At 45.4% G+C, this 20,777-nt stretch overlaps 1 protein-coding gene across 8 annotated transcripts in view; it reads left to right on the top strand.

The window, feature by feature from the left end:
• Positions 1 to 20,777, top strand: part of ltbp1 (latent transforming growth factor beta binding protein 1) — a 78,997-nt gene that overhangs the window by 13,568 nt on the left and 44,652 nt on the right. For 7 of the 8 annotated variants that reach the window (XR_002837075.2, XR_002837076.2, XM_023803093.2 and 4 more), the window contains exons 4-5: positions 12,468 to 12,604; positions 15,549 to 15,716. Coding sequence is in view for 6 of the 8 variants with exons in the window: in XM_023803093.2 (XP_023658861.2) it covers positions 12,468 to 12,604; positions 15,549 to 15,716 (305 nt within the window). In the remaining 2 variants the exon portion in view is untranslated. Of the gene's footprint in view, positions 1 to 12,467; positions 12,605 to 15,083; positions 15,224 to 15,334; positions 15,717 to 20,777 lie in introns of those variants that run through there. The other variant, XM_023803126.2, reaches the window with a different exon arrangement.

The raw sequence follows: 20,777 nt of genomic DNA, 5'->3' as shown, positions 1-20,777 counted from the left end.
ATGAGTCAGGGTTGGCATGCAGTCCATAGCCATGCAGTGCCCCCCCACACTGTGGGATATCCTAAAGATGCTCTGGTTGTACAGCTTGACACTTAAAACTCTGTTTAGAGTGGGGGTCCTGATAGACGGCGGGCTGTCAAGGGCACATAAGTACTGAGACAAGACATGGATCACTGTAACTGCACTTCATACATGGGAGAGCCGAATTCTGGAGTGGTTAGACATCAACGCTCATCACAAAGGTTCATTACCACACTCCAGCTGGCCTGCACTGTCATTTCTACTTTCTTCTGGACCCATCCATAACATGACCGTTTGGTGAATAGCAGAATGTCGAGATTCCTTGAGAAGTCTGGTAACAAAGAAATGGGGAAAGTAATGGAAGCTATAAGGGGACGCTATGTATTTAAGGACATGTGAGAAGCTTTGGCCATGTGGGATCCTGACAAACCTGAAAACCAATCCATGGGTACCACAAAGTATAAAAAATCCCTGTTTTTGGGTTTCTCCATTAATTACACAGTACATGCCAGCACACATGCCCTTGCCAGATAATTGCTGAACCTGGAACAGGACTGTATGTTTATAATGTCTCTATCCTCAGAGTTCTCATACTAAGAAGCTTGAACTGGGCTTCAGTAACCATCTCACTTCGTTCGTTTCCTTGCTAACCCTCAGCTATATCTTGCTACATAACAGTTGGCTGTGATTGTGAGGGCTGTGATTTTCTTCATTGTAGACTATGTACCCTTCTGCATGGGAAGTGAAATTCACATCCTCCCCATAGACGTCAAGAAATTGACCTTGCTATCTTCAGAGACCACCTCCTTCCATGCTGAAGAACACCTTGTGTGCCTGTGCCAGGGTTGCCTTTCTGAAAATAAACTCAGCTGCCAATGAAGTGGGAGAGGGAGAAAGGAGGAATCAGAGGGTTAATTCAATCTACTAGCAAAACAAGATCAGATTTTCCCACATGCTTCATGATGGGAAGGTCTCCTGACAAATTGTCTCTTTAGGCAGGCCTTTAGTGGTTTCATTGTTTATTCTGCTGGTGGTGTTAGCCATGCCTTAATTGCCTCTTATTCTGTGTCCCTTACATTGAAAGGGCTGCAAGGAAACATCTCTTGCTCTATTCCGGGAGTGGGTTAACATGAACATGGCTACGGCTATTTAAGTAATCATGGTGAGTCCAGCTATGTGCAGAGGTATCGCGTTCTGTTTATTTATACTTTGGACAGCCTTGCTTGATCCTCTCCTGCACTCCTAAGCTAACAGTTGGGGCTACATCTGATGCTAACCCTCTGTTACCCACCCCCATTACAGCTTTTTTTCTGGGCTTCTAATCCAGGAAGAAGTCCCATTGGCTACTCAATAAGTGCCCGTAAACACCAGCAGCAGCTGCATGTATCCAGAGGAAACTGAACTGCCCCCACCCCCCTATACAGTACACCTTCAAAGATTCTTGGGTCCCTGGTTTGTCCGTCACATCAAAGATCTGCTGTCAAACATATCAGAGTGAACACTGGAGGCATAGTTCACTGTTGATGTTTTGAGCTTTTTGGTTAGTCTGCATGGGGGGGTGTCATGATTTGTTATGTTCAATCATTAGAGGATGACACTGTGCTAAAGCCTCTTGAAATCCATCACATTTCTTTCTGAGACGTTAACTTCTATTGTGAAATTGATGCTTTGCCTGTCTTGGGTTTCCTTCTGCCTGACTGTTGGAATGGCAGGTAATCTCTCTCGGTATATCGTAAGCAATAATTACTTCTGTGATGGGACCTTCACAGCACTTTGAAACACCAGTCATGCCCCATAATTTGAAGAAATTCTTCATTTTTTTCACAATAGCATGTGTGTATCCCATTTGAATGATGCAAACAACAGTTCACCTGAGGTAGTCTTGACTATTCAGGTACCCATTTACCAGTTTATTTATTCTCTCAAAAGGATTATTATAACAAGCACATAAAAACTCCTTGAGCTCTGTTGTGTGGAATTTGCTCAAGCTTTGGGGAAAGGGGGCAGGTTGCATAATCCTGAAGTCATATTGACCAGCAACATCTCTCATGAATGCTTTCCTTATGTTCTGCTTTACCCTGAAAATCAGTCTGATTGTCCATGCATGCATGCATGCAAGCATCCATGCATGCATGTATGCATCCATTCATCCGTTATTTGCCATTTATCTGGGGGCAGGTCATGGGGGCAGCAGTCCAAGCAGGGTTGCCCAGACCTTTTCACCAACCAGCTCTTTCACTTCCACTTAGGGAATCCCAAGGAATCCCAGGGCAGCTGAGATTCATAATCTCTCCAAGGTGTTCTGGGGCTGCCCTGGGGTTTCTTACACCTGATCCACTGAACTCCTTGCCCCTAATTGGATATTTATCTCTGTGGCTGCTCTAAGTCCAAGACAAGCCGAGAACTGCTGCATGGTTTGCATGTTTCTAGTACGAATGGAGAACCATGCTGAATCATTGAATCCACAAGGCTAGGTAATCTACCCTGCCGTTCGAAATACCAGAACTTTTTCTCCTCATCTGGAAGAAGCCAACTGATTTGGGTTTGAGGGAGAGAAAGTGTGACTCAAATTGCATCCATCGCAGTGACATTTGTATCCAGTGTCAACAAGGACGTGGGTAAATTTGGCCATTTGGCAAAAACAGGTTTACAAGCAGAAATCCTGCAGCTAACTTAGACTGGCAAGTGAAGCTCCATGCTAGAGTTTTTAGTATGGGTCATTTGGTTTGCATTGGACTTTTTGTTGGCTTTTTTATGCTTTGTCCACACTTACACGGGTATTTTTTAAAACGTACCTTTTTCTATACGTCTTGGGCTTTTGTCCACACGTAAACGGCGTCTCAGGTCACTGAAAACGGAGCTTTTGCAAAACTCCATCCAGGGTGAAGATTTTAAGAAACTCCGTCTTCAGCGTCGACATGTAGATAGGGAAAACAGAGTTTTTGGCTCGAAACGTCACATTGTGCGCTGTTGTCCACTTTGTTTAACATCAGACCGTGCGCTGTTTGCTGTATACATTAGGCGAGTTTGAGCAATGGCGGATGTAGCCGAAATAGTGCTTGTGCTAACTTTGCTGACAGGACTTCTTACATGTGTACAGATAAATGTTGAGTAACTCTCGCATTATATTGATTAACACAGGCGTCGGAATGTGCGCCATGATTTTCAACTTAACAGGATGGGCAATTAGGCTTCTGATTGGCTAACATGGCAGTACGGTTAGAGTTATAATGCCGCCTGTTGGTTTGGCTTGCTTTTGACAGGGCATTTTAGCGGTTTCATGTGGATGGAAATATTTTAGAAGACAATGTTCGTGTGGACGGGCATTTTTTTTTTAAAACGGAGGAGGAAAAACACTGTTTTAAAAAATACCCGTGTACGTGTGGACAAGGCATGAGTTTGTTGTGTTTTTCTGTGCAGAGCTTTTTTCATAAACTGCAGCATGATGGCAATAACTCCATTCTGTCATAAAGTCTGCAGTGACTGGTGGCAAAGGCTTTCATTAAGGGGTCACTTTTCTTTCTTTTTAACATTTTTCCTATGTAGGCTACCTATGTGGACAGGATTCAATGAATGGCATTTTTACTTTGTATGTTAATAAAATTTCAGAAAGACTATATCTGTTAAGATCATGTTAACTGCCAGAACAGACAAATTTAGTGGGGGTTGGAAGTAGGGTTGCCCTGGGATGCCTGAGGATTTTTTTCAGAAATTTTGTCCTGGATGCTCAAAAAAATTCATTCTGGAACACGAAATATTCCACTGCTTTTTATTATTGTTCTTTTGCTGGTCATTATTTATTAGCATTTGTTCTGATAATGTTTTTTTTTGTGTGCCCCGGAGTTTTACAGGCACTGGGAGGAAAGTCTATTTGTAAGGCATTAAACTGTGACAGTATTATGGGCCAGTCCCCAGAGGACATGGAAGTTGACAGCCCGTTTTAAGGTGTAATGGTGCTGGAAAAAGCATATCCTCAGCAGCAGGCTGCCCTGGTTCTGGTGGCAATAGGGATGGAACCCATGCTTTCCCTAACTGGTACTCTTTGACTGGTATGTGAGGCTGATTCTGATGGCACAGGTACCGTCTCATATTGATTACTCTGGGACCCTGCTTTGCAAATCTCCAGGTCCATCTGCCTGGCCTTATTTCACATTTTGGTGCCTGAGTGAGCTTGACAATACTGCAAAAGGACCAGACAAGAAAAACCAACATGCAGGCTCTCAAGTGGGAATGCATCTGAGTAGTGTTTGTGTCAGCTTTTCAGTTGGAGTATCCTCAATTTTTGTGTCAAAAAGTTACTTCTTTTCAAAGAAAGTTTGAATTCAAAGCACATGGTGCTGTTGCCATGATCTGGTGGTATCAGTAACTTATTTTCCACTTACCAACAGTTCTTGGAGATCGCCAACAAACCCCCAGATCAGAGGCAAACTACTGTTTGATTGGCACTGGCAAATTGATGCTCGACCCCTATGTGTGAACTCTTCAAAGATGTGATCCAACGGAGTTGCCGATGTGTTGCAGATGCCCATCAGATATCTAGCATGCTAAATATTTGGACCTGTCGATAACTCCTAATCTTGTAGTGTGAAAAGTTTTGTGACTGGCAATGAGTGTGGTGACAAACCACAGCCAATGAGAGCCAAGACACGGGGTGAGGTGAAACCTGAGGGAGGACTTTAGAAAAGGTTTCAATATTTCAGTTTGATGGCTTTTTTAGTTTGTTGTGTTTTTCTGTGCAGAATCTATTTCATAAGGGAATATGGGGGGAGCCTGTATCATAGGGGGCAGTGTGTGGCTTAGTGGGCGAAGCCTGTGTGCCTGTAATCTGAAGGTTGCCAGTTCAAAACCCCCCCTCAGCACATCTGCAGGTCCTTGAGCAAGGCCCTTAACTCCTAGCTCCCTGGGTGCCGCTATGGGTGGCTGCCCCTCATGGACAACTTACTCTATAAAGAGCAAGTTGAGAGAGGCATAGAGTACATAAAATTTCCCCACAGGGATTCTTGAAGTATTAAAAAAAAAAATGTGTAAAATTTAATATGCCAGATCACTGAAGAACCAGAGTATGTAATACTGTTTCCTGAAAGTTCTATGTATATGAGGCTTAATTGGCATCTGCAAATGTTGAGCATGTGTTGACATTTGATTAAAGTGTTTAAACATTTTGTAGAGTGTTGACACTAGAATTGTGTTTTCCTGGTGTCATTCACACATATAACTGTACTTTGGAGACCAGGCAGACTCATAAGTGATTTCCCCTAGTGAAAGATCTTGTACTGAGAAACCCCCTATTGCTGATAAGCCATGTAGTGTGCAAACCACATCGACTACAAGACTCTCGAATACAAGATAAGAAGTCGTGTAGTGTGAACTTAGCATTAGGGGTTCCGATACAAATTGACCAGTTTCCAGTCATGAGTGAGAGAGGTAATATTATGTATTTACTTTAACACCCCACAGGAGGCAGAGAGGGGTCAGAACTCCACCTGCTGTGAATAACACTGCTTAGTCTTCTGTTCCGTGTTATACATATTTTTTTAATAAATATAATCTTTTTGAGCCATTTTAAGCAGATAACCAGCAGTGGGCCTGACTGGCCTGATCAGACTGCAGTTTAGCTCTTAATAAGGCTGAGGGTGGCTGTATTGACAGTTCTGAAACATGCTTCATCGTCCAGACCTAGCGGGATGGGAAACTGTGTCTGCGAGGTGTGTGTGATAAAATTTTTGGAAGGAGCCCCCCTTTCTCCTAACAGCCCCCAATGGTTAGGTTCTCTAGCGTCTATAACAGCTTCTTAGCAAGGACTAGTGCTTAGTTCAATTGAAGCTGCTTTTCACATCTGACTGGCAGTCAGGTAATTGGGTTAACGTTCATGAAATGATTTGTTTTTGTGTTTATCCCAAAACCTCCAGCATGTTAGAAAAAATGCATATGAAAATATGTGTTTTCTGTATAATACAAAAAAAGAACAAGCAAGTGCTTACCATCAATAATTTGGTTCACAGTGACAAAAGATTTTGGGATTGCAGATCAAATTTCAAGGGAATTGGGTATAAACAGCCCGTGGCAGAGTGCAGACTCCCCCAACTAGCCACCATACCCTTTTCCCCTTGTCTGGTGACAGTGATATGAAGGCCTGAGTTTGAAATGGCTTACATCTACCCTTTCTAAAGGTACTTCAAAGATATCATTTGGCTGCATAATGTTCAAAGGATACCCACTACGCTGGGGTCAGGTCAAAGGGCAGGCCTGACATGGCCTTGGAACATGAAATGGGAGCATCTATAACCTCAGAGCCATGCTGTGAAGGTCTCTGCTTCCTTCACCCCAGGTTGAAAGGGCAAAGTGTGCATTCATGTGTGTTTTACTAAACATACAGCATGTATGCATCTTAGGGAAAATGTCCCCATAAGGATATCAAACAAAAATGGATGTCCCGTAAAGTTTAAAATGTTTTGCAACACTTTTAGCTTTGCCTTCCGACTCAGCTCTGTCATCATCACGACAGACCAGTACAATGTCCACATAATTCATGATGCTGCACTGATCTGTCTGTCAGTCTCCTTTTCCATTCTTCCCTCACTTGTGAATAAGACCCCGAGGTACTCAAACTCCTCCATTTCAAACAATAACTTACCCCCCACTAGGACAGGGCGATCTACATCCAAACTGAACGACAACCGTCTCTTGGCTATGTCTAGAAATTCTGCCTATGAATGTTATTAACAGAATTGGTGACAAAGGGCAGTCCAACATCCACCTTGAATGAGTCTGACTTACTGCCAGCAATGCAAACCAAGCTCTTGCTCCAGTATGCAGAAATATACAGTACATTACAGTGCAAATGTGCTTTTATCAACGTTAATGAGGAAGGTGGAATTTAAGAAGTCTGCTAGCCTGGGGAACAACCTCCCCAGGGAGGTTGAGGAGTATGATCTAGGGATGCACTAATCCGACTTATTCAGTTCCGATACTTATACCAATAGGTGGGTTTTGGGTATCAGCTGATCTTGAGTACCAATCCGATACCAGGGTTTAGAATTAATAGGCTGTGTGTCTCATTGTGGGGAGGAGACATCAGGCTTAAATATTTTATTTAAATACAGTAAAACCTTAGAACTGGAGCGCCTCTTAAGTCGACGAACTCGGATGTCGAACGGGTCTGTTGAATTTTTTTCAACTTGTACCTTGACCGAAATCTTGGAAATTGACCATTCTTGCTAAAACTTGTATGGGTCGAGACACGTTCAACTCTAGCAATTCAGACCTCGAAGGGGTCAGTCAAGGAAAATCTAACCACAGCTCGACCGATAACTCGGCACACGACAAAACAAATCAGAAAAAAAAAAAACTTGTACAGATCGAGATGTCTCTGATGGGCTGAAACAAAGGCAAACGGACCTACTGGGATGCCTATGAATCGCTCTCAGTCTCATGGTACCTCTCGACTGAATTACCATGCGAAAGCTGTGTTCCTGTGTTCGGTGTGAATTTTTTTGTGCTTTATCTACAGTACATTTAGTGATACAGTAATCATGGCCCCAAAGAAAGTGAGCAGTGATAGCAGCAAGAGGAAAGTGGTGAGGATAACTGTACAGCTTTTTTAAATTATAGTGTGACTTGAAGGTGGTGCACGTGTGTCTGCTCTCACTTCAGACTATGGGATTGTCATTTATTTTATGTTTATTGCTTTTGAATGTGTGCTTTTGTCATATATTAATTTTATATTGATTGTTAATCCTTTTTATCATTAGTTAGGTAGGTAAATATAAATAGGTGAACATTTGGTGGTCTGGAATGGATTAAATTAATTTATATTATTTCTTTTGGGGAAATTTGACTTGGAACTTGACCAAATTGCAACTGGGCCAGCCTTCTGGAATGAATTAAGTTGGTGTTCCAAGGTACGACTGTACTGTTTTACTATCTTTGTAAGACAACGTAACAAATACACACACACATATGTATACACTAAATTATTTAACAATCAGCTGGCTAATGGTTACTTTTATTCATTAATCCATATTCATATAATTTAGTTAACACTCTGTGTGGACTGCAGGCCTCTAGCAATAACATACCTGAGGATAGGCCTGGGCGATATCATGGCAATATTATATTGCGCATGCGCAGTAATCACCAGGGCTTCAGATGAAGGGCAAAACATTTGGCTGGACACCAGCTTTTCTGCACTGTACGGATGTTTCTTAAAACCCACAATTTGGTAAGCAGTTTAGTAGTATGGCTAAAATAATGAGGTATTTTATGATACTGAAAAGCTAGTAATCCGTATAAAATCGGCATATCCTTATGTTTAATAAATGTGTCAGATTTTAAACTGCAAGGAGTACCACTACACTACCCATGTCTTTTACCTTGTCTATCCACAAGATCTCCTCTTTTAAAAGATGTACTGGTTGCTGAGCTGTTCCTTTCTTCACCGCCACTTTAGTGCATATCGCACTGAAGTATACCAAACCATAGTATACTAAAACAGGATTATGTGTTGTGCTTCGCTAACCGTATTAAACATAAAAGAAACGGCAAGCGTATACAGATTACTAACTTTTCAGTCTCAAAACGCATGTCATAGGCCAAACGTTTCGCCTGTCATCTGAAGTCCTGGTGATTATGCGATGCGTGAAAGAAAGCTAGAGAGCTTCCCCATGCCCCCACCCTCACACATAGGCTGTGAGAGAGATCTCTCTTTTCTGGATTAAGAATAGCGAAAATGCAATTAGACACGTACACTTCACTGCGATTGCAGCCCCTTTTATATAACAAGCTATAGTGAGTGCGTAAAACTGCCCAAGCTAGCGACTTCCACATCTTGCTTTTTTCGTATTACTCACATTGCGTGTATTTGCGTGCGCTTTGTGTAGTGGGATTTTCCACTATACGCTGCATCCACTGCTCAAAAGTTTGTTTTTACAAAGATTGCAAATAGCTGTGCTACTGGATGTTGTTTCAAGCATAAAATACTTACAGATCGCCAATCACTTCTCCTCCTACTTCGAAGGGTATGTACATGCAGTGTTGTGAAAATGCGCTACACACACAAAAAATAAAAAATAAAAAATAAAAAAATAGAATTGACATGGCGTCACAGAAGACGGAAGTCACCACACTCACAATTACTGGCAAAAACGGAGTGGTTAGCCTCAGCTGGAATGCTCCAAATAACGCAACTAAAATGGGAAAGAGCTATCTTGAGGTTGATTGTACAAATTGATTTAACAAGAAATAGGGGGATCTTTTTACAGTCTGCCGAAAACGAAATATCGGGCGTGGATTGGTCACATATGGGCGATACCTGATCCAGCTAATTAGGTATGGATCGGTGCTGATATCAATCTGAATATCGGATCAAAGCACCTCTAGTATGATCCCCCTGAACTTGAAACCCACCCTCTGGTCCCCTTTCTTAAAGACTGGGCCCACCATCCCAGACACCAATGCAGAGGCACTGTCTTCAAACTCAATGCAATGTTGAAGAGGCTGGTCAGCCAAGACACTCTAACAACATCCAGGATCTCAGGGTAAATGTTATTCACTCCCAGAGTCCTACCACCAAAGACTTTTTTTTGACTACCTCAGTGACCTCAGCCTTAGTGATATGTGAGTCTTCCTCAGAGTCCCATGACTCTCCTTTCTCCAGGGAAGTCATGTCAGTGGGATTCGGGGGATCCTCAGAGAGGGCGCGCTGTAACACTCCACCTAAGGTCTCCAAGATGGCCGGATACTCAGAACTGATGTTTGGTGTATAAACATAGAAAACAGCTAAAGCCTGTCCCGCGACTCAAAGCCGAAGGGGGGCAACCCTCTCATTCACCCAATAAGCACTGAACTGGGGAGCTATGAGTAATCTCACACTTGCACAACACCTCTCACTCAGAGCAATGCCATAGTGAAAAAGAGTCCAGCCCCTCTCCAGAAATTTGGTTCCACAACCCGTGCTGTGTATTGAGGTGATCCTGATTATATTTAGAGATCTTCTGCACTAGCTTAGACTCCTTTCCTACGAGCAAAGTTACCTTCCATGTCCCTAATGCCAGTTTTGTAGCCAGGGTTGTCTGTCAAGTTTTTTGCCTTTGACTGCTGCCCAATCCACATTTAACCAGACCTTTATGGCTCCTCCTGCAGGTGGTTGGCCCAAGGAAGGTGGTCCCATATAGCTCTGTAAAGGCATTGTCTGGTTGTGTCCCAGCTGCTAGCCATCAAGCTCCCCCCCCAGGTCTGGCTCTAGGACGGAGCCTTGGTTTCCCTATTCAGACAAGGTTTCTGGTTCATTGATATTTTTCTTAATGATGGTCATTTGAATCATACTTAGTCTGGCCACTCACCTAGGACCAATTTGCCTTGGGAGACCCTACAGTGCTCTTTGGTGTTTGCATGTTGGTGCCTGGTAGGATGAGGGCATGCTTTAAGGGTTTTCTAGTCTTTTCAGAGGTGGGGGGGCTCTGTGAGTGAGTTGCCTGTGCTGACACCGTTGTGGGGAGGATTTCTCTGAACATCCTCGTGGCGGCTGGGATGGGATGAGATGGCAGACATCCCCAACTATCGCTGCTGGGCCACAGATAATTAGCATGACGAGTCTGAGCACCTATGGAGATTGAGTAAAACAGGCTTCATTGGTGGTGCTGAAGGTCAGGATCACAGCTGGTGTCACAGCCTTGGGGCAACAAACAGATGGAAGCCTGTGCTGGAGTCGGACATGTAAGCTTATGGGCAAAAAGCTTTTGGTCTTTTACATTCTTTCGTGTGTCTGTGCATGTGTGTTTCTGTGTTTGTCTGTTTATGTCTCTGTATGTGTCTCTGTATATATGTGCACTCCTGGGCAGAAACGATGGGTCAAACCCAAAATTGCCTGGTCAGAGTTCAGATTTGAACCCTGCGGAGAATATTTGGTCTCACACTAAATAGAACATTTTTCAACTGCTCATGAACTGTTTGAAGCTATTAGCATTAGTCATTAACGAAATCAGAGGGAGAAGCTAAGTTACTTTATCTCTTTGTTTAATTCACACCAATGTCCTGACTAGTTACTTGGTGTTGGAACCATTAAAAGCTTAATGTTTTGCAGTTTTAGGTTTGGCCCCTTTTTGCCCATGTGTGTATCTGTATCTTTATTTTCACTGTTTCAGTGTATTAAGCACTACAGCTGGGTGAAAGATCAATTGAAAGTCCCTTTCAATTGTACATGTAGATATTCTCGACTTCCAGTTTCCTGTGGTTTTTTAAGTGGAGGAAGGTAAGGAATAGAATGTGAGACCTCTGAATCACACGTTATCATGCTGCTCAGTGTTGGGTTACTCTGAGCCTTGTTCCCAAATGGTCAAACATCTTCTTCCAGAAGAGCTCCATTGAGTTTTTATGAAGCTCGGCTGGTGCTTTTTATGCATGGATGGGGGAGTGCTTCTTGCACCAGTGGCTTGATGGTCTTGGCTTGGGTTTCCATCAGCACACTGTCCATCATCACACCCCCGGTCCAGCTGGAGGAGCCCTGTCAGGATGCTTTGGGTTTTTTGTTTTACTTTTGGCAACGTTCCTGGTGATTAGAATGTATCAGAGTTGCTTCAGGTCTCCGCTGGAGGAGATTAGTAGGAACAGACAGGAAAAGGGGCCGTCTCCTGGTGTAAGCCACAGGGCTTGCTAAAGGGGGGAAGCTCCAGGTTTGAACCGCGAAAGGTTCCCTGAGGGGGGATTCTGAAGGCAGAACCTTTAACACGAGAGTCTTCTCTGTGTACTGTCAACCTGTCATCTGACCAAGAAAAAGACCTGAAATTACAAGCTCTGAATCTGTCATTGTGCACCTTCAACTTTCCATAATGGCCATGGAGTGCGTCAGGTGCAGATCCATGGGGTTTTGTCATCCCAAAATTGTGGAGGTATGGTCGAAACAATAGTTTTACTTAGAATCCTCTCGACAGAGGTTTATATGCTGTGTTAATATCTGTATTTCCAGGGTAATCTGGGAATGACTTTAAAATCTCAGTTATCCTGTTCTTCACAGACAGAATCTGAAACTTGATATCAAGGACTTTGTGTGAAAGTCGTATTTGATTTCACAAAGCATAGTGCAGGCAAGCTTACTACATGCAACAAACATACAACAGGCATACTAAGAGCCACAAATACAATGCTCTTGTAGATCAGGGATGCCCAACTCCAGTCCTGGAGGGCCAGAGCCCTGCACATTTTTGGGTTTCCCCTCATTTAACACACCTGATTCAACTCCTTGTGCTAATTACCACACAGCTCTTGAGCTGAATTATTTATGGTGGTACAGGGATAGAACTAAGCTACACAGGGCTCCGGCCCTTCAGGACTGGAGTTGGGCACCCCTGTTGTAGATGGTAACAATATTTTCAAGAAAATGCAAACTTAGAGCATTGCATGGTAATGAGTTTGAAATGTAACATGTTGTTCTTAACTTCTGTCCTCCCCAGGGTTCGAACCTCCCTCTCCAGGACAGCCTACCAGGGCCAGAGCCAGCAGTTCGTTGTCAAGCCCAAGTACTACCCCTCCTCGAACCAGCCGGTGGACCGTGCCATCCCCCTGTCTGGGGGCTATGGCTCCACCAATGGTCAGTCTAACCTTTTCCGCTGGCGGGTCAGCTCTGGCTGACCATGTGTAATCTCAGCTGTTTGAAGAATAAGCAGCCTCTCTGTTCCTTTTCCTGTTCCTTTTTATTTTGTTTGTTTATTCTCTTGGACTTTGGTTTGGCCAAACATAGAAAACTGTCTCGGGGTGGCTTGCCCGTCTTTGCACCATTGGCCAACAATGAACAGCTAATGTATTATTTTAAAACATGAGTTTTTGTTATTGAATAAACTGGTCGTCGGCTTGGTGTTTTGTGTGTCGGCGAAGTGTGCTGATTTATTCTGGTGGCCTCTACTGCCTCAGGGTGGAAATCTGCCCCCTCATTAATCACTGTTAAGCAGAGAACCCTCAGTTAGGTCAGCCTTGGTTAGGTCAGCCTCTCATTACTGTGTTACTCACTGGGCCACACTCTTCCCCGCAGTATATGGCTGGTAAACAGCTTTTTCTACTGCATGTGGCTTCTCCATGATACATTTTGGGTTGCTGCCTCCTGTCCTTGGACATCTTGGGCAGAGGTCCTCTGGGCTTAAATACTATACTGGTTTGGATATTGGTTTTGTCCTGGCTTAGCTGACCCATCATCCAGCTTACTCTTGGCTTGTGCCGTTGAGACAACATCCACAGCACTCCGGCGTTGAGTAATTGTTTAGTCGAGCATAAACAGCCCTCATCTGAGAGGTCAGATATCTAAGAGGGAACAAGCTTCCAGGATAAACATCTGTCACAGGTGACACACCACAGCACCTGCTCGTCCTCATCGTTAGACCTCACGGTGTCTTCTTCCTCCATCTTTAACGTGTGATTCCATCCCCATCGGCCATTGTACAGATTTTGCCATTGTGCTTAAAGCTCAGCTCAATGAGTATGTGGCTTCTCATACTGCTACCTTGGCAGCGGAAGCCTAAAGGCATAGAGTGGACTGACTGAAGCAGGACATGGCATGGGTCTGGGCTTCCTAGCTGGGACATTAAACAAAGAAAGTGTTTGCTGTCTTGCTGCTTGAGCACATTTTGTTGTGATATTCTTTGTTGTGGTGCCTGTGGCCTGTGAAGGAGAGCACATGTGGGTAGCCAGCAGCAGGCTGTGAACCCATAGTGTTCCCCAGGTCCTCTGGTCTTCTTTAGGGGCTTTACTACGTGGAATTCACTTAGCCTGAAGCTGAAAGGAAATCCTTTCAATACCCAGTTCCCCACCTCCCTGCCTCCCCTTGTGAAAACAGTTCCGCTCTTGGCTTTAATCAGTGCGACACTTGAAGATTAATGACTTCATCCTGGACAGCTGTGAGAGGAGTGTCTATCCTTGCATGGCACTGACATATTGGAGCCTGTCCAGTGCTATGTCACCATACGTCAGAGACTCATTCATCACAGTCCTCTTTTCCAACCTGTGGCTTTGGTCTGGTATGTTCTACCTGGGGAACTATCTCCATTTTTGTATCATGTGATGCTGATGTGTCGGTCAGAACCCAGATGCCAGGATCTTATAATTTCTGTCCGGATTGGATGATGGAAGAATCTGGAGAAGGTCTCAGAGGCACTGTCATACTGTCAGATGTGTGGACACCTGAGCAGAACGCCTGACCAACTCTGATCTCAAAGTGGTGCTCTGTCGAATCTGAAGCACGACTGTCAGTGCTTATAAGGTTTTTATTATTATAGTGATTGTTGCTGAAAATGTTTTCCACACAGCAGCTGAAAAGCTCACCGTTGAAAAATGCATTTAATGGTGGTGTGACTCAGTTACTTAGCATGTACTTAATTACCATATCAATGTCTTTCACCAGTTTCAGTCTTTTCAGTAAAGGCAGCCCAAACCTGGAATATTCAGTCAAATTTGCTTTCCTGTCTTTCTGAAGACTTCCCATGGGACATTACAGTGGTTGTATTTTTGAGGGAGTTTAAATAGGAGCGAGTTGGCGGCGGTGAGCAGGCTGGCATGATGACACATGCGTTTCAGCGCGGTGCTCCCTAGTGCCAAGCCATGCCAGTGCTCTCTCCAATGACTGGCTGGCTCTGGGCCCCGCTTCTCTCTACTGTCTGGTGCAAACAGCTGACAGCCGCAGACTAAACCTACGAGTGCGGAAACCAGCTGTGCTAGGGCGGGGTGGGGTGGGGTGGGACAAGGAAGGAAAGGGAAGCGGGGGCCATCAGGAAAACGTGGGGAACTGCAGAAATGGGATGAGTGAGGTGGAGCGCAGGGATGAGTGGGGAGAGGAGCAGGGGTGGCTGCAGGAATGGTGAGGTCACCTGACATACATGGCATCAGCAGGGAGGGGGACCCGGAGTGAAGGAATGAGGGGTTGGGACTCGGAAGACAGATGTTTGGAGACAGAGTGGGAGGGTGGAGAGGATGGGGTGGGCGGGGATTTTGAGGCAGAAAGCACAGGAGTGACTTCATCAAAGCGAAGTGCAGAGAGGGGAGAGTATGGAGAGTGAAGACACGCCAGGGCACGGTGGGGGCGTTCAATGGGCTCGGGGTGGGGGGGCACGGCTTGGCTCCACTCCTTATGTTGGCTGGGTGGCTGGCAGGATAGTGAGGAGGGTGACGGGGGCGGATGGGCGGAGAGCATCCCCACTTTCGGTCTCTGTCAGGATAGAGTGAGGTATTGTGAACGGCTCTCAAGACCTCAGCACTTCCAGGGCGCAGTTGGAGCCCATCCCGGAGTTTTGTTTGCTGAGGTTTTTTTTTCCGTATTTCCCTGCTCTTGTTTCAGAGGCGCCACTGGATTTAGGAGCAGGGAGAGAGAGAGGAAGTAAAAGGGGAGAAGGAGAGGGGCAGAATCAGAGTACTCGTGAAGAAGAGAGAGGCCGCCTTCCTTTTACGCTTTTCAACTGAAGCCTTTTTTTTTTGTAAAATGGGGGGGGCGGTGCCAGTGGATGTCACACTAACGTCTCTCTTCTTCCTCTCCTGCGTGTGCTGGCTGGCAGGGGGCAACCACACGGGTCGGATCAGGGTAGTCTTCACCCCAAGCATCTGCAAGTTGACCTGCAGTGGAGGCAAGTGCCAGAACAGCTGTGAAAAGGGCAACACCACCACCATCATCAGCGAGAACGGGCATGCCACGGACACTCTCACTGCCTCCAACTTCCGAGTGGGTAGGTTTCCTTGGACCGCCACTGCGGCTGTCAGTGCCCAAAGCACTGTGGCAGCCCTTTAGCCCTATGTGCTCCACTGATACCTACAGTAATATTACAATGGGTACAATTATAATAATATAATTAATATATATTTCTTGATATTAAATTGTTGGCCCTGGATGTGACGCTATGACCATAAGTGTTATTCAGATGAAGATTTTCTTTCAAGAGTATAGCTTGTGTATTTTTCTAGCTGCAGACATCAGGTTCAGCAAATGGTTAATATAGGGGTAGCTGTAAGTTATCTTCACATGTGCGTCACTGTCTAATGGTGACAGTTTGACAGTTTCTGGTTTGTATCGTGTTGAGGTTCCTGACTGATTTGAGCCGCGCGCAGTCTTGGAGAGCTCAGAGACTCTCCACACAGCTCTAGCTACTCAGCTAGGCTAAAAGGCTTCTTGAGTGGTTCATGTAGATGGTCCACTTGCTCATAAAGAGTTCCAGGATTTTAAAACCACAGTAATTTTGTTTCTGCATGCTGGACCTCCTCTTAGAGTCTCCCTGAAGAGACGCTAACCTGCTCTAGGTCCTTATATGGCCGCAAGTGCTTCATGCAGGAGTTGGTGCTGCTCTGTGGAATGGGCCATTCTGCTCGAGGGAAGCTTCTAGCCCATGCTTACCCAAGTACCCTGTGTGTTTGACTGGAGGGGTGTGCATGCCTGACTGACATATCCAAGCCTTTCCTGTGGTACAGTCTCATCTGGTTCCGGCCTCATGTTGACGCTGAGGGATGGCACGGTCATCTGCTTTGTTTACACTACCCCGCAGCTACACACTGATGCACTGTTGGCTTTAGGAGTCATGATTCATTTGTCTCCACTGCATTTATAGTAAACTCCACCCTTGCCGAAATGACAGCTCCGCATTTCAATGAATCACGCCCATGCTCTTCCCTGTGGGGGCCACTAATCCTGTGCCTTGTTCTGCTGTTGTGTTGCTGCCTGTTGGCAGGGGGGGTGGAGGTTTGGGGAGGGTGACAGAGTTGTGAGCTGGAGAATGAATGCTGGGTGTGATGTGAGCAGCTGGGTAAAATCAGCTGGCAATCGGCAATGGTAATCCCTCCCCTTTCAGACAACTACTACTGACCAGTCTGTGTCTGACAGCACATATGAAAAATTATGCTTTTCTCTCACCTTCCTGGAGCCTCAGCGCATACCTGTGTATCTGACAGGTCGCCTCTGTCTCTCCACACTAACAAAGGATAGCATTATTCCTTGCTCTCGACTTATTCACTTGATTTGCTTTTCGTTGTCAAAGATGTACTAAGTGACCTAATTTGGTTCCCACACACAGCATGAGATGTGGGGAGATGTACCTGTTCAGGAAGACCTCACAAGAGTTGTGTTTACTCATTCTACAAGAAAGTACGCCGGGTTTAGTGGTGGTCAAGTTACTGATTAGTCAGTCAAAAGGGCATTGTTCTTGTTTGTATAGTTCATGACATTTACACTCTTAATGGTGTATTAGATGAGAATGACTGTAGTGTTTAGGGATGATGAGTTGGGGATAGAGTTCTTTGGGGTGGGGTGTTGGGGCTAGGCCTTCACCAATTTATGCACAGAAAATATGACAGGAATAATTTGGTGCTGGATGGCACATTGTGGTATTTTTCAACCTGGTCTCCAACCAGGGTTAGGGATTCCAGCATGCACTTGATTTACAAGCTGCAGTGCCATTTTTCACAAATTCCCCCAGCCGGTATCCTGCCGATGGGTACACCAGTGGTTTGGGCTGCTGTGCCACCCTGTGCTGACTAGAGACATCATCGGGGGCAGCATCTCCTTTGGCTCATACATGCTGCCTCCCCCCATCCCTGTGCTAGGGTGGCTATCACTTACTTGCAGTCACCTGGGGAAGTGTGGGGGAGCAATTTCTGGAACATCTGGGCAACGTTTCTGGAATGTTCCGGTGGTGTAGGTGTTGGCAGGCCCGACCCGTGGTACCTAGCACCGTACCAAGCTCTCTTATTAGACAGAGGTCCCACTGCTGGTCTGATTGTGTGTCACACAATACTGCTGTGTTTAAGCTGGCTTACATGAAACTGAGGGCTTTGGCAGAGAAGTTGAGAAATTTTTACTTTCCACTTTATTTTATTTTATTTTATAGTCCCTTCTTTGTTTCCTCCCCCTACCAGTGAGATGTGCAAAACAGGACTGAAGAGAGCTTACAATGACAACATACTTCATCCCCAACCTGCTCTGTTGCCTCCATATCCACAGTAACCTGTCCAGTTCACTCCTGATGGGCCTGCTGCCTCAGTCTCGAGGTCTGGGGATGATCCCACAGGCTCTGTGGCTGGTCCAACAGCTTGTGACATCAGGGTCCCCGGGCACTGAGTCAGTCTGCAGCCCCATGGTCTCATAATGTAGCAGCAGAGAGCAGCCCGGACCCTGTCCTGTGGTGGAGCATGCCGAGGCTGCAGGAGCACTGCAGTCTTGGACTTATATGGTGCTGGTGATCGGCCCCGGCTGCCCGTCTGCTAGCTGTCATTTCCTCCCTGTCACATTTCATTAGTTCACAGTTGCTGTGCTGTCATTTTTTCCTTCCAAGCCCTTTTTTCAGATTTTTTTTTAACCTGGCAGTTGGAGAAGTGGCTCATTACAGCTTCTCATGCCTAGAACTGTGGTGGCAGGAGGAAGTGCGTGAGGCTGGGGAGTGTCGTGTGTCAGGTTGCCAGAGACCATGCCCACAGTAAATGCTGACCGCTGTCTTTTTTGTGTGGGGCCGAGTCGCACACCTTGAAATGCCATCAGGAGTCCTGGAGCCAGGTACACAGCACCATAATGACCCTGCACCCTTCCCCCAGTCACCCTGCTAAACCATTAGGAGTACAACAACATCTGGAAGGCCGAGTCCCACTGGCTTACACTCCCAGCATGCCCCCTAGAGACAGGGCCCTGTTTGAATATGATTTTTATCATTGAACAAGTACAACGAAATTGGGTGCAGTCCCTTTCAGTGCAGAATGATTTTAGAAGGCAAAAAAAGCAAGTATGACTTTGAACCCAATCAAAGTACAGTATAATATATGTGAGTATAACAAGCCGCGCATCATTTCCTTTAGGTAGGAACGCAGGGCAGGAGAGCATAATTATTCCATGAGATATAGCTGTTCTTTTTAATCTCTCTTAGAAGTTGTACGGTGATTGCTGAATTTTACGTGGAGTTTTAGTGGAATCGATTGAGGGCTTACTCTCCTGTGTTGAGTGCTAATTGTGATCTCTCATTGGCTAGCAGTCTCTTATATTCGGTTGTACTGGAGGTGTCTGTTATTTGAAAGTAATCACGGATTTCACTAACACTGGATAGTTAAGCATGTGTATGTCTTTCACATCGAGTGGGATGCTCACCGTAGCTGCTGGGTAGCAGTCATAAGGTTATTATGTATCAAGGAGCTCTGCAAGTGGGGTTGAAAGTGATCGTACATTCTTTCTAATTACATCCTGAGAAATGAGACTGATGCAGACATACTGAGTGACTTGAGTACTTTCCAGGATTCAAACCCAGGCAGCGGCTCTCTTACTGGTAAAGAAGCTAGACTTGCCATTGCATCGTCCTACCAGGGATCCTCTTAATTAAACTAAAATCTAGTAATAACTGCATGTGAAAGCCTCTCCAAACACATAAATAACACACAAACGGGCACCTGATCCTACAGTCCTCAGCTGGGCCTGGTAGCTTGATTACAAAGCTGAATTCCTCATGCAGAATCATGGCAGACAGACTTCTGTGCTGCCTCCAGACCCAGGGATGCCAAGGCACTGTTATTCTCACCATAATAAGAGGTTAGGGGAAGTCAGATTTATTACACCGCTCGTTAACCATGACCGCTCCATCCCCCCCCCCCCAGTTCCTGAGTCGCTCCTCCGCAACACAGAAGTTCTGGGCTAGTTTTGTACTCCTGGATATTTGCTTACAGTGGATTCTGTGGCTTTTCCTTTGCTTGGAGTGTTAGTGCTTCAGGGGCACCACATCTGGATGGGCCTATGTAGAGATTGCATGGCACTTTCTGTTAGCGTGGTTCGCCAGTTTCTCAGATGGTGGAAAAATGGCACGTTCCGCCTTACTGAGCCCTCCTGCCTCAAACACAGAATGTCCCGCCTCACCGTGCCCTCCTGCCTCAAAAACAGCACTGCCCACCTCACCAAGCCCTCCTGCCTCAAAAACAACACTGCTCACCTCACCAAGCCCTCCTGCCTCAAAAACAGCACTGCCCACCTCACCAAGTCCTACTGCCTCAAAAACAACACTGCCCACCTCACCAAGCCCTCCTGCCTCAAAAACAACACTGCTCACCTCACCAAGCCCTCCTGCCTCAAAAACAGCACTGCCCACCTCACCAAGTCCTACTGCCTCAAAAACAGCACTGCCCACCTCACCAAGTCCTACTGCCTCAAAAATGGTACTTTACACAAAAACAGCATCAAGTTCTGTTTCCTCAAAAATGGCATGTTTATCATCCAATTTGATTCCTGTTTGCTGTCTCACAGGACTTTTGAACATTTACGACTGCAGATAAGTCAGTGCTGTGCCTGCGTGACAGCAGGGTTATTTGAGCATCTTTCCTTGCAGGTGGTTTCATAGTGGTAATGAATCATTCTCCAGTACAGATTCGATTCTGCACTCAAACGTGAGCCATTTTACAGCTGGAAATCCTGTGTCAGGACCATGTTTGAAATACATAAATATATATTATATAAATAACAAGGCTTTATCTTGCAAGTGTATCTGGCTCTATGTCCTTGCTAGAGGTGCCTTTTTGTAGAGCGTAATAAAATGTTGAGAGCTGGTGATTGTTGGCTTCCTTTCACATTTTTTCTGGGAAGACCTGCAGTTTTTCCTACAGACGATCGTTAATTAATAATCATTTGTTTTCACCAGTGGTCCATCTGGGGCTTTTCGGGGTCCCGCAACTCCTTCTGGGTGGCAGTTTTGCTGTGCCTCTCTGTGTGATGCACATGACTCCCGCCATGAAGTGCACACCCAGCTTGCTGCTGCCTGTGTGGAGTCTAGCTGTGA

The sequence above is a fragment of the Paramormyrops kingsleyae genome, chromosome 3 (assembly GCF_048594095.1).
Source record: "Paramormyrops kingsleyae isolate MSU_618 chromosome 3, PKINGS_0.4, whole genome shotgun sequence".
NCBI classification, from domain to species: Eukaryota; Metazoa; Chordata; class Actinopteri; order Osteoglossiformes; family Mormyridae; genus Paramormyrops; species Paramormyrops kingsleyae.
This window is presented reverse-complemented; position numbering and strand designations above follow the sequence as displayed.